Source organism: Sinocyclocheilus grahami, unplaced genomic scaffold (assembly GCF_001515645.1).
Source record: "Sinocyclocheilus grahami isolate Dianchi unplaced genomic scaffold, SAMN03320097.WGS_v1.1 scaffold8.1, whole genome shotgun sequence".
Taxonomy (NCBI): Eukaryota; Metazoa; Chordata; class Actinopteri; order Cypriniformes; family Cyprinidae; genus Sinocyclocheilus; species Sinocyclocheilus grahami.
In genome coordinates, this window is record NW_015505187.1 from 2,157,619 (window position 1) to 2,176,552 (window position 18,934).

Here is an 18,934-nt window from a genome sequence, read left to right on the forward strand (position 1 = left end):
GGTTTTTTTTCATTATTACTATTATTATTTTTATAACGTTGATTATTTTACTGTTATTTATTTTTGTTATCTTGTAAAGTTTTACAAGTACAAATACAAATCTTTTATATATATATATATATATATATATACACACACACACACACACAAACACACACACACACACACACACACACACACACACACACACACACATACACATACACATACACATACATACACTGTATATATACATACATACATATATACATACAAATATTTTTTCCACTATTACTATTATTATCATTATTATAACATATTAATTATTTAATGTATTATTATTTATTTTTGTATTTGTATAGTTTTACAAGTACAGGTATACAAATACATAACTTTTTCAAATTATATAAATATTTTAAACACACACATAATCATATAGACATTTTTTAAAGTATTACTAGGTTTACATAATGAGCGAGTGAGTGTGTCCCAGCACTGGGGTCGCACTCTCAGGGGTGGGTTGCGGCATGAAGGGCATCTGGCGTAAAACATATGACAAAATCGACTGTGCGGATCACTCCGCTGTGGCGACCCCCGATAAAGGGAATAAGCCGAAGGAGAAGACAACGATTACTATTAGTTTTACATAATATAATATAACATACATATTACATTTACTGTATACAGATATAGTACAATGTCTCAATAGCTCAAAAGTGATGTACTCTGTATGTACTGTATAGTCTTTGTATTCGTGTGGGACCAGTTAACTATTGCTGCCCTTTCCCCTTAATCAACAGAAAAATAATAATTTATTACTTAAACAACAAGAAATAGTAGGAAGTATAGGTTAACAAGCTAACTGTACTGTAACTGTAACCCAGTGCTGTTTAACGATGTTATCCTGAAGCTCCTTGGCCCTTCACAGCACATCATCAACAGAAAGACTGAAAGGATAAGAGACGAGTGTGGAGAGGAGAGGGAATGGGCTCCTGCAGATAAATTTGGTGTATACAGTACTGGCCCATGAGAGTCTGCAATCTAGTTTCCAAAAGCTCTAATGATATTTGACTGTCTAAGAATCAGCGCATAGAGCGACGGAACTGGCTGCTGCTGTTTTATCTGCTATATCAAAGAGAGAGCAAACAAACACCCTTCCTTTCCATCTGTTCTTTCCCTTTTGATGGATGCAAATGGCACTCTCTCCCTTGTCTCTCTCTTTTTCTGTCCTGCTTTTCATTTTTCTTCCTTTTGATGCAGCATTTAGCAGTTGGGCTCTCAGATCACTGTGAAAGCACCTCTTTCTTTCTAAAAAGAGAAGCAGATACTTTGAATTACCATACATAAACACACTGGCTCTGTTCCAAAACCTTAAGCTGCCCACGGAACTTTAAAGGGATATTTCACCCAAAAATGAAAATGTTATGTTTATCTGCTTACCCCCAGGGCATCCAAGATGTAGGTGACTTTGTTTCTTCAGCAGAACACAAACGAAGATTTTTATCTCAAACCGTTGCAGTCTGTCAGTCATATAATGTAAGTGGATGGGAATCACGGCTTTGAGAGTAAAACAAAAACATACACAAACAAAACCAAATTAAACCCTGCAACTCGTGACGATACATTGATGTGTAAAGACACGAAACGATCGGTCTGTGCAAGAAACTGAACAGTATTTATATAGTTTTTTACCTCTGATTCACCGCAATGTCTGAATTGTCCTGAGCGCGTTCCCAACAGCCGGCACGTGACGCGTCTTCTTCTTCTTCTTGCTTTACGGCGAATCGCAGACTTATAAGTGCATTACCGCCACCTATCTCTCAAATAGATCATTGACCCTCTATCTACAATCTCAATTAGGAGTGTCAATGGTCCATTTGAGAGATAGGTGGCGGTAATGCACTTATAAGTCTGCGATTCGCCGTAAAGTAAGAAGATGAAGAAGGCGCGTCTGAGAACGCGCTCAGGACAGTTCAGACATTGCGGTGAATCAGAGGTAAAAACCGATATAAATACTGTTCAGTTTCTTGCACAGTCTTTACACATCAATGTATCATCACGAGCCGCAGGGTTAAATTTGGTTTTGTTTGTGTATGTTTTTTTGACTCTCAAAGCTGTGATTCCCATTCACTTCCATTATAAGACAAACAGAAGGTTTGTGTTAAAAATCTTCGTTTGTGTTCTACTGAAGAAACAAAGTCACCTACATCTTGGATGGGGGTAAGCAGATAAACATCAAATTTTCATTTTTGGGTGAACTATCCCTTTAAGACACATACACTTTCCTGACATAAAGGAGGTGTTGAGTAAAATACACTATTTTTATGTAATAAAGTATAAAGTATCAAAAAAAGATCAAACTTAAAATTATTATTCTCAAATCTTGTGTTTTTTTATGCTTGGTAAAGTTTTGTGGGTTTATCTTAGCAATAACATCAAACTCCACTGAAAAGCAGTGTAAATTGATTCTCCTGTGCATTATCTGTGTGTAGTTCCTGCCTATGAGTCACTAGGAGTTTCCATTTCAGTTTGGTTATACGAGGTAAACTAACTAGGTTTTAGTTACTGCATTTAGTTTCATCTGCATATGACACTTTTCATGAATTGGGTACAAAATAGGCTAGGCAGCTCTTAAAATTGTATTTATTTAATTTTTAAACTTCATTTCATACACTGTAAAAAATTACTTTTTAAAGTTGTAAATAAAACAAAGATTACTTTGTTTGTAATAATTTATGAAATAATTAATTAATTAAACAAGGAGTTTAAAAAAAACACTACACCATTTTTTTTTTCATTTTAATGGGCATTGAAAGATGGTACATTAAAAAAATGTCAACCTCAAGAGAACAAAATAAATATTTTATTAGGTGTTTATTATCTGTGTATATTAGTTTATATTATATTTTAAATGAGGTTGCAATATTTGTAATCTTGTAACCAAAACATGAGACAGGTCTAAATACAGTTTAAAACCACAATTTGTGTGATTCTGTTATTGTCTAGAAATAAACATCAAAATAAAATAGATTAGAATTTACAGAAATGAAAATAACTGAATAAATGAAAACATAAATAAATGAAAACAAATAAACAAACAAACAAATAAATAAATAAACCAGGGATGCTGATTTGCATTTACTGATATTTCCCATAAAAAAAATTTTTTTTTTCTTATAATACCTTGGGTGACCAGGTTGAATGCTCGAGGTCAACAAATGAAGTCCAAAACGACCATAGTAAGGTAAAAAATGACTATGTTTGGAGCCATGGTGAGCTGACTTTACTTTTTTCTTCTACTGTACTTCTCTGTGTTATTTTATATATTTATTGCCATTAGAGTAAAATTACTGAACCTAAACAAAGCAGCCTGATAAAAATGCTCAGTTCAGATGAAAATTGCAAATGGCACTTAGAGGCTTTTGCATCTGAACTCTTCATACACATATATATATATACAGTATATATATATATATTTTTTTTTTTTACAAAAGAATGCTTAAAAATGTTTCACAGTTTCCACAAAAAAGCACAATATTTCACAACATATGGCAGGTGTTTTCAACAATTAAATTAGTATTCTTAGTATTACGTTTCAACTTTTCCATCACAGAAATAAATTATATTTTAAAACTTTTTTAATAAAACTATCAAATCAATATAAATATTTTTTTTTCTTATAATATCTTGGGAGACAAGACTGAATGCTTGAGGTTAATAAATGCAGTCCAAAACAACTATTGTAAGGTCAAAATATACCCACATTTGATGATAGCTCCATTTTATGTTATATAATATTACACAGGCCTACTCTTTAAATTAGTTTAAATTCATTGGCGTATAGGGAGGTCAGTAGGATAAAAAAAAGCGATGTCCAGAAAACAGCTGGAGAGAGAGAGCTTAAAGAAACAGAGACTGACAAGGAAAGGTTCATGTTTATAAACTGAATTGCTGTAATTGGAATAAAGTCAAGCGAGAGAGAGAGGGGCATGAGTGAGACATATTTGCTGTTTACATGATTTGATTGACGTTTAGGATAACACAGTCTCCATCAGCAGGCAGCACCTTCAGTTTCCTGTTAGACAACACAGCATCCCGACCGCACGTCAAGCAACCTCCGTTAACTCCCATCGACCGCGCAGACAGCTGCTGATGGATGGCTCCAAATTAAAGACTCCCACTGATCAACTTAACTGAGCTGCCAATCAATCGATCAGTCTAATCCAACCACAGCGGTCCACAGTCACGTTTGGCCTCCAGATCAGTCAGGCCCCATCCAGCAGATATAGATTAGAACAAGACATGATCTGTGGCCATCCTGCGCCCGAGGGGTCACTCAGGAAAGAACAACAGGAACGTGAACAGCACTACATAATCGGCAAGATATGCTTATCATCAGAGTGACAGTTGGCTTCCTGCTATGGAATAAGAATTCTTGAGAAAAAGCAGTTTCTTTTGATAAGATTTTTCTTGGTAGATGAGTTTAAAGATAATGTGATTCAACCAAGCACCGCCCACTTAAGATGCAGGTTAATCTGATAGCTGGTGCCACAATAACTTACTGACTATTTACTGTACATAAAGCAAAACGGATTCTGCAAACAGATGTCAGGAATAAATCAAGATTGTACAAAGTCATGTGTGCTGACTGTCAAGAGATGGGTGAGATTATCTGATAAACATGTCTAGATCTGCTCTTACAACTGTCCTTGGCCAAAGCTTCACTCCCTGTTATGCTATTTACTGGAATATGAGCAACTCCATTAATAATGTTCCTGAGCTGTAGGACTTACAAATGTATAAATGTCTGCTAAAAGTGTGCAAATTAATTGCTAAGATTACATGTCCCGTCTGAAAAAAATAATTGGTTGTATATCTTTAGCTTTCAGCTGTGCTATAGAGACAGAAAAATAAACTATGTTGCATGCATGTCTGATTTATTTTAGCATGCAAGGCCACTAATCAGCGTGCAACGGTTCAGCAAACTGTTTCATCAAACAAACCTGAAAAAAATGTATTACTGTTTCCACAAACAAAAATAAATAAATACATCACAATATTTCACAAAAAGGCAGCACAAGTGTTTGACAATGAAAATAATTAGTATTCTTAGTATTACATTTTTTTGTGCTGAAAAACCATAGAAATAAATTACATTTTAAAACCGTTATTTAATAAAACTATAAAATCAATATATTCTACAAAAATATTAATTAAAAAAATACATATTTTATAAGAACAGCCTGTGTGCTCAAATTGTTATTTCTGTGAGTCTGTCAATAATTTGTTTGTTTTTTTGGAGCCATGGTGTGCTGACATTTTTTCTTCTTCCACTTCTCTCCTTATTTATTATATATTATTATATTATAATTTTTTTCAGGATTATTTGATGAATAGGATTAATTTCACAAAAAGGCAGCACAAGTGTTTTCGACAATCAAAATAATTACTATTCTTAGAAATAAATTAATATACTTAGTATTAAATGTTCCTTGTGTTGAAAATTCAGCTTTGCAGTTCTTGTAATAAAACTATAAAATCAATATACTCTACCATAAACGTAAACATTGTAAAAAAGTACGCTTCAGTGCTTAATGACAAAATTGAATTAGCTGCATTTAAATGTATTTTCTTCTTGATTCATTAGAGATGCCAAACCTGATGTACTTGTGAATCTTCTAATTATAGGCAGGATGTGCAAGAAACTCCAATGAGTCACTGAAATCTTTTTTGTCCTGAATGTGATAAAGAGAGCAAAGAACACAAGCAAGCCTGTGTTTGTGCTGGTGGACGGCAGAGGGAAAACATTGGGTAAAGACTACTTTAAATGGGGTGACATGAGGACAGCAACCAGTTTGGGCAATGTGACTGAAGGTAGAGACAATCTGCCAAAAACACATACACACAAATGGACAGAGAAGCAAAGAGCCAAGCTGTTCTCACACCACAGTCAGCTATTACAGATCCAATGACCTAAGAGCAGTTATTTCCATCATATGAGGCACACCAGTGCTTCCATATCCATTAAAACAAGAGCACTTAATTCAGACCAATTAAACATGACAGACGAGAGCCAGCAGAGGAAAAAAAAGGAAAGACACAGTAAGAGAGAGAGAGTGAAAGGTCAATACTTTCATTTAGTCATCAGGGTGAGCTGTCAGTGATGTGTTTAATGCTGACCAATAAAAGCAGCTCCACGCAGTCTACCATATACATCACCTGCACTTCAGGGGCAAGAGTTAAACATTTATAACACTGACTGACCCTGCTTAAAGGGGTCATATGATGCGATTTCAATTTTTTCCTTTCTCTTTGGAGTGTTACAAGCTCTTGGTGCATAAAGAAGATCTGTAAAGTTGCAAAGACTAAAGTCTCAAATCCAAAGAGATATTCTTTATAAAAGTTAAGAGTCAACCACGCCTACCTAAAACAGCTCGTTCTAACACACCCCCACATGTCTACATCACGATGTGGGAAGATTTGTATAACGCCACCCAAATGTTCACGCAAAAAGAAAGGCGGCATAACTTTTATTCTCGCTGTATTATTGTTGCCGCCGCCATGTCGTGAAGGCGCTATGAGTTTCGTTGTGAAAGTGAAACTACTTTGTTTGGCCTTCCAAAAGAGGACGATATCGCTTCGTCATGCCTGGAGCTGATCCTTGCTGGTCGCTGAGGAAATACATCAACTTCGCGCTGTGAAACGCCGGATCGACTTTCACCGTGGACGAAGCGGAGTCCAGCCCGGGGTCATCACATGTGCTTGCCACAAGTCCGCCGGACGCTCCTTCATCGAATCCGCCACACACAACATGCAATATTTCTCCACTATCTTGGAAAATTAGCCTGCATAATGATATATAATGATTTCTATTCATACATTAATGGAAAATGCTCTTGAAATGTAGCTTTTAGGGCACCCAGCGTACAGTTTATCAAGAAAGAAAATCAAAAGGACAGAGTGTATCGACAAACTAATTAATTTTCAGCTTCAAGCAGCCCTGCCAACATTCTGGACCCGGTTTTATCAGAGCTGGATCAATGCAGGTCGATCCAAGCTGGATCTTTCTGCAAGATCTAATTTACTAAAAATATTAAATATTGGAAGGGTTTGAACGGAGAAGAGAAAAACAATGAGTATGTTTGGAACACTAGCTTAGTACATATTACATTGTATCTACACTATATACTATTTTTTGATAATAGATATAGTATTAATTACATATCACTGTGCACATGTTTCCATGTAGCACATTTTGGTTGTACACTGCTCATTTTTGCAAATGTAGTAGATCATCTGGGTATTTTATGCATACAGATGAAATAGCAAAAGTAGTATTCAAGTATGCTATTCTGAGACACATGGAATACACCTCAACAGGAAATATGCATGATTATAAAGCAAATTCCATTGTTTTGCATGGTTATAACCCAAACTGCATCAAATCACACATGTATATTCAGTGTAAATATCTCAAAACCCCTTAAAGGTGCTATATGTTTTGTATTATGAGATGATAATGTGTAATAATTCTCATTACTTACCTCTAGAGCTTTGGAACGACTGGCAAGAAGTTTCTCGATTTCACGTGCAGCTTTTGCCACCAGCTGTGTAGCGTTGTTTTGTTTCACATTATAGTGGTTCCGAAACTGCAGGAAAATCTGAGAGAAAAAGATAAAGACAGGGGTTTAAGGTTTCAGGTTTACTTGCTGGAAATTGTCTCAAAAGACATTATCTATGAGCGGGGGGGGGGGCACACTTATAGCCATGAAAGACAGCATAGCATTTATAAAAAATGTACCTGCAAAATTAGTCTAATGTAAAAAACGGTTGTGGCTACAGTGGCCGAGAGAGCTCAACGCGCTGCAACTTCAGAAAGCACATGCAAATAGAAAAAGCACCAACAAATTAAGAAAATATCTTTATCAGTTTGACAGCACATGTGCTGCAAATACTCGCAACACAATGAAATACAAAAACACGCTGCAAATGCTCACAACACAACCAAATAAAGAAATGCGCTGCAAACACAGAAATGTGCTGCAAATACTCACAACACAAACAAAGAAACGCACCCCAAATGCTCACAACACAACCAAATAAAGAAACGCGCTGCAAAAACAGAAACACGCCGCAAATTAGAGACCTGCACGGGACGGATTTTTCAGTCCAGCGCCCACCCGCTCCCACAGAAAAATATCTTATCTGGGCCCGCTCCCGCCTGCAAAAAAGTAATCTATATAGATATTTTTTCAGCACATCAAAGAAATTTACATTAAATGGTTCTGTAACATCTCCTAAGCTCAACAAAATCCCAGCATAAATGCTCCCGATAAAATATTTGTTATTTAGGCTAAGCATTTGCAGCGCATTTCTTTATTTGGTTGTGTTATGAGCATTTGCAGCGCATTTCTGTTTTTGCAGCGCGTTTCTTTATTTTTTTGTGTTGTGAGTATTTGCAGCGCGTTTCTTTATTTGGTTGTGTTGTGAGCATTTGCAGCGCATTTCTTTATTTTTTTTGTGTTTCTTTATTTGGTTGTGTTGTGAGCATTTGCAGCGCGTGTGCTGTCAAATTGATGAAGATGTTTTCTTAATTTGTAAGTGTTTTTTCTATTTGCATGTGTTTTTTTTTTTTTCATTTGCAGCGCGTTGAGCTCTCTCGGCCACCGTAAATTTATCCAAAACACGACTATGTAAAAACAGTTCGCGTGTGCTGTCAAATTGATGAAGATGTTTTCTTAATTTGTAAGGGTTTTTTCTTTTTGCATGTGTTTTTTTTTTTCATTTGCAGCGCGTTGAGCTCTCTCGGCCACCGTAAATTTATCCAAAACACGACTATGTAAAAACAGTAAAGCTGTCAAGAATGTATAGTTTTCAGACATTGCTAAACCAAACAGTCAATTATTTAGTGATTAGAAGGTCAGCTGTAAAACATCAATAATGAGGATGTTCTGAGAAGACTGGAATAGAATAACAAATACAAAACATAATATAATAAATATAATGTTAACATCAAGGTCAAAATAAGAATTATCACTTTCTGTCTTTCTTCTAACTGTTTCCATCAATATTGTTGTAAAAAGTCCATAAATTAAAAAAGTTGGAGGGATATACTTGTTAATTTATTTAGTTGTGTGAATGAGGCATTAAAATACACTGTAAAAGATTGTGATTGTATCACTATGTGTACCTAGTCCTGTAAAAAAATTAATAATAGAACAATCTTTGGTTCAGAGAAAACACTGGACCTCATGACCCCTATAAGATGACCACATGTACCATTAAAGATCGCCACCAAGCTTAACAGCTGGCAGCAGGCATTGTGGGTTGATGAAATTCTTTGACTTTCTCACACAGTAAATAGTCTTTGGCAATGGACACAAACGCTTTCAGAATGGCAAACTGCATGACGTACAGCACAAGGTTTCGCTGAGACTGGGTGACAGAGATGCTGATGCAGTTTTGCTCCTTTTGAAGTTGTACCAGTTCACCCAAAATGAAAATTCTGTCATAATTTATTCACCTTCATGTCACGACTTTCCTTCATCCATGAAAGGAGAACTCTAGAACTACTGCACTAGCAAGTCCCATTGCTTTTCTGCACAGGGAAATAGATTTTTAAGGACAACTTCTAAAACTGAGACAGGATCTACTATAAGCTCGGATTTTGTTAATCAATGGTATATGCTTTTGTTGAAGCCATCAGCCATCATTATTTTAACTTGCGTCCGGATTTCAACATACTTCCGGAACTAAAGCCGCTGTAGCACTCTATAGCTGGGATATATACTAATTATCAAGCTAATGTGACTCATATTCGTATTTTATTTTGTGGAAGTATATAAAATATTCATAGCTGCATAAAATTTGTTTAGCGTGTTGAAAAACAAATGGGTGGTCTTACTTTTTGGAGCTCTTGTATGCCGGTCTCAGCATCGATCAACTGCACCAGCTCCTCCTGCATCTGCATCGCCCATTTCCGGGTCCTGTAAACACAAAGAACCAATCAGATTTAGTTTAATTAATTACTGATCTCACTCATCTTAAAGAACACTTGAAGTACTTCTTCGAAACCAGAGCAAAAACTTCTAGCCTAACTAATAAAGTTCAAACAAGTAAACAGTTAGTAATGAAATAAAGAACAAATGCACAAATTACAAACATAGATACATACAACAGAACAAAGTTACAAATAAAATAGTAGCATTCAGGTATAGAAATGTAACAATTAACTGTATAATAACACTATATAATTATTTTTTTTTTAACTGTGTTTTGTTTTTTTGTTAACATAAATGACACAGACAGCAGCAGGTATTTATAGGCTGCTGTCACTTTAAGACTGAATGCATGGATCCAATAGAACTACTGCACTAGCAAGTCCCATTGCTTTTCTGCACAGGGAAATAGATTTTTAAGGACAACTTCTAAAACTGAGACAGGATCTACTATAAGCTCGGATTTTGTTAATCAATGGTATATGCTTTTGTTGAAGCCATCAGCCATCATTATTTTAACTTGCGTCCGGATTTCAACATACTTCCAGAACTAAAGCCGCTGTAGCACTCTATAGCTGGGATATATACTAATTATCAAGCTAATGTGACTCATATTTGTATTTTATTTTGTGGAAGTATATAAAATATTCATAGCTGCATAAAATTTGTTTAGCGTGTTGAAAAACAAATGGGTGGTCTTACTTTTTGGAGCTCTTGTATGCCGGTCTCAGCATCGATCAACTGCACCAGCTCCTCCTGCATCTGCATCGCCCATTTCCGGGTCCTGTAAACACAAAGAACCAATCAGATTTAGTTTAATTAATTACTGATCTCACTCATCTTAAAGAACACTTGAAGTACTTCTTCGAAACCAGAGCAAAAACTTCTAGCCTAACTAATAAAGTTCAAACAAGTAAACAGTTAGTAATGAAATAAAGAACAAATGCACAAATTACAAACATAGATACATACAACAGAACAAAGTTACAAATAAAATAGTAGCATTCAGGTATAGAAATGTAACAATTAACTGTATAATAACACTATATAATTATTTTTTTTTTAACTGTGTTTTGTTTTTTTGTTAACATAAATGACACAGACAGCAGCAGGTATTTATAGGCTGCTGTCACTTTAAGACTGAATGCATGGATCCAATACAATAATTCACATCCAATTTCTTTGTTTACATGTACTTCACTTAAGACATACACACATAATTTTGTGTGTATTTATCAGTTCAAGCGCAAGAAAAATACAGTGGCGGAGCCAGAGAGGGGTCTAGGGTGGCACTAGACAATCCTGACATGTTATCACAATGTCAATCATTGCAATTTTGAGAGTGAATCGCATATTTATATGTGGGTGGCTTTGCACCATGTGGCTGCTGGTCCTCTTAGCAAAATTAATAATAGAACAATCTTTGGTTCAGAGAAAACACTGGACCTCATGACCCCTATAAGATGACCACATGTACCATTAAAGATCGCCACCAAGCTTAACAGCTGGCAGCAGGCATTGTGGGTTGATGAAATTCTTTGACTTTCTCACACAGTAAATAGTCTTTGGCAATGGACACAAACGCTTTCAGAATGGCAAACTGCATGACGTACAGCACAAGGTTTCGCTGAGACTGGGTGACAGAGATGCTGATGCAGTTTTGCTCCTTTTGAAGTTGTACCAGTTCACCCAAAATGAAAATTCTGTCATAATTTATTCACCTTCATGTCACGACTTTCCTTCATCCATGAAAGGAGAACTCTAGAACTACTGCACTAGCAAGTCCCATTGCTTTTCTGCACAGGGAAATAGATTTTTAAGGACAACTTCTAAAACTGAGACAGGATCTACTATAAGCTCGGATTTTGTTAATCAATGGTATATGCTTTTGTTGAAGCCATCAGCCATCATTATTTTAACTTGCGTCCGGATTTCAACATACTTCCGGAACTAAAGCCGCTGTAGCACTCTATAGCTGGGATATATACTAATTATCAAGCTAATGTGACTCATATTTGTATTTTATTTTGTGGAAGTATATAAAATATTCATAGCTGCATAAAATTTGTTTAGCGTGTTGAAAAACAAATGGGTGGTCTTACTTTTTGGAGCTCTTGTATGCCGGTCTCAGCATCGATCAACTGCACCAGCTCCTCCTGCATCTGCATCGCCCATTTCCGGGTCCTGTAAACACAAAGAACCAATCAGATTTAGTTTAATTAATTACTGATCTCACTCATCTTAAAGAACACTTGAAGTACTTCTTCGAAACCAGAGCAAAAACTTCTAGCCTAACTAATAAAGTTCAAACAAGTAAACAGTTAGTAATGAAATAAAGAACAAATGCACAAATTACAAACATAGATACATACAACAGAACAAAGTTACAAATAAAATAGTAGCATTCAGGTACAGAAATGTAACAATTAACTGTATAATAACACTATATAATTATTATTTTTTTTAACTGTGTTTTGTTTTTTTGTTAACATAAATGACACAGACAGCAGCAGGTATTTATAGGCTGCTGTCACTTTAAGACTGAATGCATGGATCCAATACAATAATTCACATCCAATTTCTTTGTTTACATGTACTTCACTTAAGACATACACACATAATTTTGTGTGTATTTATCAGTTCAAGCGCAAGAAAAATACAGTGGCGGAGCCAGAGAGGGGTCTAGGGTGGCACTAGACAATCCTGACATGTTATCACAATGTCAATCATTGCAATTTTGAGAGTGAATCGCATATTTATATGTGGGTGGCTTTGCACCATGTGGCTGCTGGTCCTCTTAGCATCATGAAAAACAAAACTTTTATTCAAATTCTGAATGGATTATATATAGCCTAGAAAGCACGCAAAGAGTGCTCCTTTTATAATCACTAAAAATCTGTCATCTTAATTCATAGCTTTTACTATACCTTCTTATCACACTGCAAAAATGTATGTTCTTCATTAGCATTTTTGTCTTGTTTTCCAGCGCAAATGTCTAAATCTTAAATCAAGATACATTTACTTGATAAGCAAAATGACCTAAGTCTTGTTTTCTGTGAAACTGATCCAAATGAAGGAGTTTAATGAAGGTTTATGATTTAAAAAAAATTGCAAATATCTGCCAATGGGCTCAGAAAAATCTACTGAATTCAAAGAAAACAAGCTTTCATTCCCAGCATAAACTCACTTCAATTGTGTTACATGTCTCAGAAAACAAGACTTTGTCTTAATTTTTCATCTCAAACAACCGTATCTTGATTCAATGTTATTTGTATTGGAAAACAAGACATAAATACTGAGGAAAACATTCATTTTTTGCAGTGCATGCAACATTTAATGCCATGACTTTATGAATTTAAGACCCTCTTTTCCTTCTTTTCTGATTTAATGCCTTTATACCCTGTTGTGAGCATGTAATGTATACCACTGCTGCACATATAACATAGCAGATCTATACAGGTGGAGCTGGGGAAGGTGGAGGGTTTCTGAAAGCATGCTTCAAACTGCTACAGCGAACACTGGTCAAGTATTTGAATGATAAGCAGCAAGCTCATTGGCTGTTCATGTGATGAAACAATCAACTGTGCTGTGTAGATAACAATGTGATTACTACCAGACCTATCAGCCTGTCATTTAGAGTTAAAGTTTCTCACATAGTTCCATTATAATCAAGCACTCTACACTACACAATTAATCTCTTATATCGTGTCAACACTTTATTGAAATGAAAACGAAGCTTTGAACAAAAACTTTGGCATTTTGAATGGTCAGTGGATTCTGACTTAAACACTTCTGACTGGCCATTGCGTTCAAGAAATCAACATGTCTGTAATTGGCTACATTGCTCAATGCTGCAAAAACACACTGTATATAGAAACCTCTGACTTTCTCCAGAATGCAAATATGTGTTGGCCAGATCTGTTTCGCTGATAGCTCTTATTACAGGTTCAGCTGAGGGTGAAATAAATATGTCAATTAAATGATTAGCCTAATTATATATGCATTTTAAAGTTTGAATAACAAATAATAAATGATAAATAAAAACAGAAATCTAATAATTTTTAGCTATATAATTATCCATAATATCTTCAGAAAAAAAAACAGTAGAAGTATTTTGATAGTATGTGCTATCTGATTGAAACTCTATATTGTTCATAGCTAACAACTTGACAATGAAATCTGCATCTGTAACAGCAGCTAAATTTTCTTCTGCCCAGAGGAAAAAAAAAATAATAATAATTTATGCACACACAAAAAAACAGCTCAAACCCTAACAAGCCTTATGCCAAATCAATTCCTCTCTCTGATCCCTTCTGGTGAGATGAATCATCAAAACTAATTATTGTTATGGATCACGAGTGCCAGAATGTAGCTCATTCAACAGCGTATGGAGACGGGAAAGGCTGCCAGCCCCTTTTGGTTTAGCTGATGAAATTCGATTGAAACTCTCTTCATGAGATTACAACAGCAGTATGATCACAACCACCACAGTAGCCATAAAACAGAGCACATACATGCTAAGTATAGCACTACGGCTTGGGGGAAAATGGATGTGGTGAAAAAAAGAGGGACGGAAACTTAGAGCAGTGAATGGAAAATTGAGATAGGATCCCGTTCATTCCCTCCCCCCACCAAGTCCTCTGGAAAGGGAAGCTGGGGGCAGGGGCGACCCAGCGAGCTGTAAAACATTACGTACTGTAAATAGTTTATGAAACGTTTGGACTCATTTAAGACTTCAGACTTAATTTCCTTGTAAAATTGCATACAATCAGCACAAAACATGGCAACAATCAGTTTCTGTGAACTCTGCGCATGAAATCTATTTACTTTAGTAGAGGAAAGAGAAAGTGAAAATAACTGTGCAAACCTTTCTCAACTGGCCCACACTAATATGATGATTTAGAAACATTTCTAATTATTATCAATCTAAAAACCATTATGCTGCTTAATATTTTTGCATTAACAGTGATACTTTTTTTCCTTTGATGAATAGAAAATTCTAAAGAATTCACATTTCAAACTTTTGAATGGTATACAAATATAAAATCATTTTATATACGATGGATGAGAGAAAAAGTGGCTGGAACTGCTAACATATAAGGATTAAGACTGTACCATACAAAACACAAGCTCTCTCTCTCTCTCTCTCTCTCTCTTGCCCTCTTTCTCTATTTTAACTATACTCCCTGAGGAAGTGAGTGCTGTTTCTATGTTCAGAGCCACATTAGATCTACATGTCTCCAATATCTTGGAAATATATGACTTTATATGACTATAACTTTAATATTTAGAGCACTAAATGGTAACAACTCATTGTAAAAATATTTTTTACAGTTCTGACCTTTACAGAATGTTGCAACTGTAAACTGTGAACCAATTTAGAGTCTGTAAAAATAGTTTAGCAAAGACAGGAAAGAATGAACATGCTCCATTTTACGCCACAATGTCATTGCATGACCACACTGCATCCATTTAATGAGGATGAGTAAAATAGAGACACACACCTGTACATTACACCAAAAGGGACTTTAATGACATTCCAAATACATAGACATTAATACAGAGTTGGTCATGCTGGAATTGCCAATTCCACAAATTAGAAGCATAGCATTGTCCAAAATGTCTTGGTAGGTTGATGCATTAGGATGTCCCTTCATTGGATGTAAGGGGCCCTGTCCAACCTTGAGAAACAACCCTATATTATTATTCTTCCCTCAATAAACTTTACAGTTGGCACAATGCAGTCAGATGGGTAACATTCTCCTGGCATCTGCCAAACCCAGACTCGCCCGTCAAACTGCCAAACAGAGAACCATAACAGAACACTTTTCCACTACTCCAGAGTCCAGTGGCAGCATGCTTTACATCTCTCCATCCGGTGCTTGGCATTGTGGCGATGTGAGGCTTGCATGAAGCTGATCGGTCATGGAAATCCATTTCACAAAGCAGGAAGTGTTGTGCTGATATTAATGCCAGTGGAAGTTTGGAAATCTTCAACTATTGTTCAACTATCTTCAACTACACCTTGAACTATAATTCAACTACACTTCTGCGCACCATACGCCTCTATGATCCCGCTTTGTGACTTTATATGGTCTGCTGTTCCTAAACGCTTCCACTTTCCAGTTATAATACTTACAGTTGACCATGGAATTTCTAGGAAGGATGAAATTTCACAAACTTATCGCAAAGGTGGCATCTTATCACAGTAACCAAACAGATGTTGGGAAAAATATTTTGGAAGTCAGCTGTTTGGTTACCCACACTCTTGAAAATATATTCTTTTGTGTTCAGCAGGAGAAAAAAATAAGAAATTGTTATGAATTGGAGTGAGTGAGTAGCCTAAATTAAAATTTTGGGGGGGGAGATAAATTCAGATTTTTATACAGATTTGTTCTTCAGAGTCATTATTAATTTGTTATGTATATTTATATACGTACGTATGTATATGCATTTATATACATATACTTGGTTTCCATATTGTTTACCATGTATTATTTTACAAAAAGGTAAAGAAATCTTCAAATCATAGATGTAGTTAAATGTGCCATTAAATAATAAATTAATAAATCACTTTTCAAATTAAGAAATAAATTGACATTTAAAACAGTTAATTTAATTTATGAACTAAACAATGACACTTATTAACTCGATTAGCGACTGAAAATCATGAAATAATATCATAAAATAAAAATGGTTTCTTAAAGTGATAGTTCACCAAAGAATTTTAAATTCTGTCATTAATTACTCACCCTCATGTCGTTCCAAATGTGTATGATCTTTGTTCATCATCGGAACACAAATTAAGATATTTGATCCTGCACAGACAGCAACGCAACTAAGACATTCAAGGCTCAGAAACATAGTAAGGACAATGTTAAAAAAGTACATTCTTTGTGCACAAAAATATTCTTGTAGCTTAATCAAATTACGGTTGAACCACTGATGTCACATGGACTATTTTAACAATGTCCTTACTACATTTCTGGGCCTGGACTGTGGTAGTTGCATAGCTGTCTATGCAGGGTCGAAAATATCTTAACTTGTGTTCTGAAGATGAATGAAGTTATTACGGGTTTGGAACGACATGAACGCGAGTAATTATTGGGTGAACTATCCCTTTAATATTATTAGTAATATTAATTTGTATTACAAATGGTTACATTTTTTACAATTTTTGTAGCTTATTGTTATTATTATTTAATTAATACACAATTATTACGATATAACATTTTCATATAACAATACTACTATATAACAATACTCAGCATTTTAAAAATACAAGTTCTACTCTTGGGGGGTGTTTTCACTTTGATTTGGTGTTGTTGCTTTGAGAGTAGAGACACATTAATCTAGAGGTCATTAATACAGATATGTGAATATTCACCTCTGCTACAATGAAAACCTGTAACTCTACGTTGCTGTGGGGATCTACAGGTGCCAAAACGTGGTCCATACCAAACAAACACGTTTCTATACAGTCTTCACACCAACAAACAGATGCTCCAGGGATTCTGTTGAAAACACCAGAAACACAGCTGACAACAAGCAACAGGTGTGTACAGAATGTCAGTGACTAAAACTGAGCTCAGTTCACACAACTGTAGCTCAGCTTTAAACCTTCAGAGCTGAAACTGTGCTATTCCACCACTCAGACAGCTAGGGGTGCAAAAATGGAGCATGCAACATTTGCACAGCATAGTTTTCCAAAAAAAGTCCATAGTCTTCATCAGGCCATAAGTATAAATGACCTTTATTTGACCTGCTTCAACCTCCACTTCTTTGTCAAACCTCTTCAATCAGATGCCATTCAAATGTACAGAATGTCAGTGACTAAAACTGAGCTCAGTTCACACAACTGTAGCTTTAAACCTTCAGAGCTGAAACTGTGCTATTCCACCACTCAGACAGCTAGGGGTGCAAAAATGGAGCATGCAACATTTGCACAGCATAGTTTTCCAAAAAAAGTCCATAGTCTTCATCAGGCCATAAGTATAAATGACCTTTATTTGACCTGCTTCAACCTCCACTTCTTTGTCAAACCTCTTCAATCAGATGCCATTCAAACGTCTAATAAATACTGGCAGAATATAAGTACAGCACAGAAGAACAGGGTGGGATTTAATTATGTCTCTGGGGAAAATCTAGTAGCAAATCTGACACAAGAAAGCAGAAATAAACAAGCCACCTCCCTCTGCTGTTTCTTTCTCACTTCATCTGTTGAGCGCTTTCTCGGCTCCATTTCTGTCACTCTCACTCTCTTGTCTGTCAGCATCTATCCTGCTCTTTCTGAGGGTGGAATTTGCAAATGGAAAAAACAAGGCAGATGACTACATAGTACTCTGTTGTTTGGCGAGATCGCATAGAGGACAATTATAAATTGACATGCTATGCTTTTCTGTCGAGTTGAGTTCTTTTTAGATATACAGTATATTACCATGTATAAAAAGACATTATTAGGATCTATACTGTGAAGAATAAAAAATATTACATGTAAAATATTATCCTGAAAACATTACGCAAACCTGAAGAGAAACTAGGGCTGTCAATAAATATAAATTAAATATTAAATTAATGTGAATAATCTAATGATTTCTGAATTTATTTATTAAAACAGTAATATCAAATTCGGTACATTTTATCAAATGTATGTCACAATCCGCTGGATGCACGGGCACGAGGAGATGTAGAGATTTCTCAGAACGAGAGTTTTTAATGATTCAAACAGGAGACACACTAAACTGAAGGGATTGGGGCTTATAAACACAGGATAACGAGGGAAAAAATAGACACAGCTGGAATCAAATTAACACAATTAACACAAGGAGAAACTGGGTCATGGGGAGCAAAATGCACACAGACAGTCCAGAACCCTGACATGTTGCCCCCCTCCCGGAAGGTGCGTCCTCGCACCATAGAACAACAGAGGGGGGGCGGGGGGGAACTAAGGAGGAGGC

At 35.7% G+C, this 18,934-nt stretch overlaps 1 protein-coding gene across 1 annotated transcript in view; it reads right to left on the reverse strand.

The window, feature by feature from the left end:
- The window catches only part of LOC107591066 (voltage-dependent calcium channel subunit alpha-2/delta-1-like), a 63,132-nt gene that overhangs the window by 14,072 nt on the left and 30,126 nt on the right, over window positions 1-18,934 (reverse strand). Inside the window, exons 2-3 of the mRNA XM_016280070.1 lie at window positions 12,080-12,161; window positions 7,524-7,640 (exon numbers count right to left, since the gene is read on the reverse strand). Of these exons, the coding sequence (XP_016135556.1) occupies window positions 7,524-7,640; window positions 12,080-12,161 (199 nt within the window). The remainder of the gene's footprint in view (window positions 1-7,523; window positions 7,641-12,079; window positions 12,162-18,934) is intronic.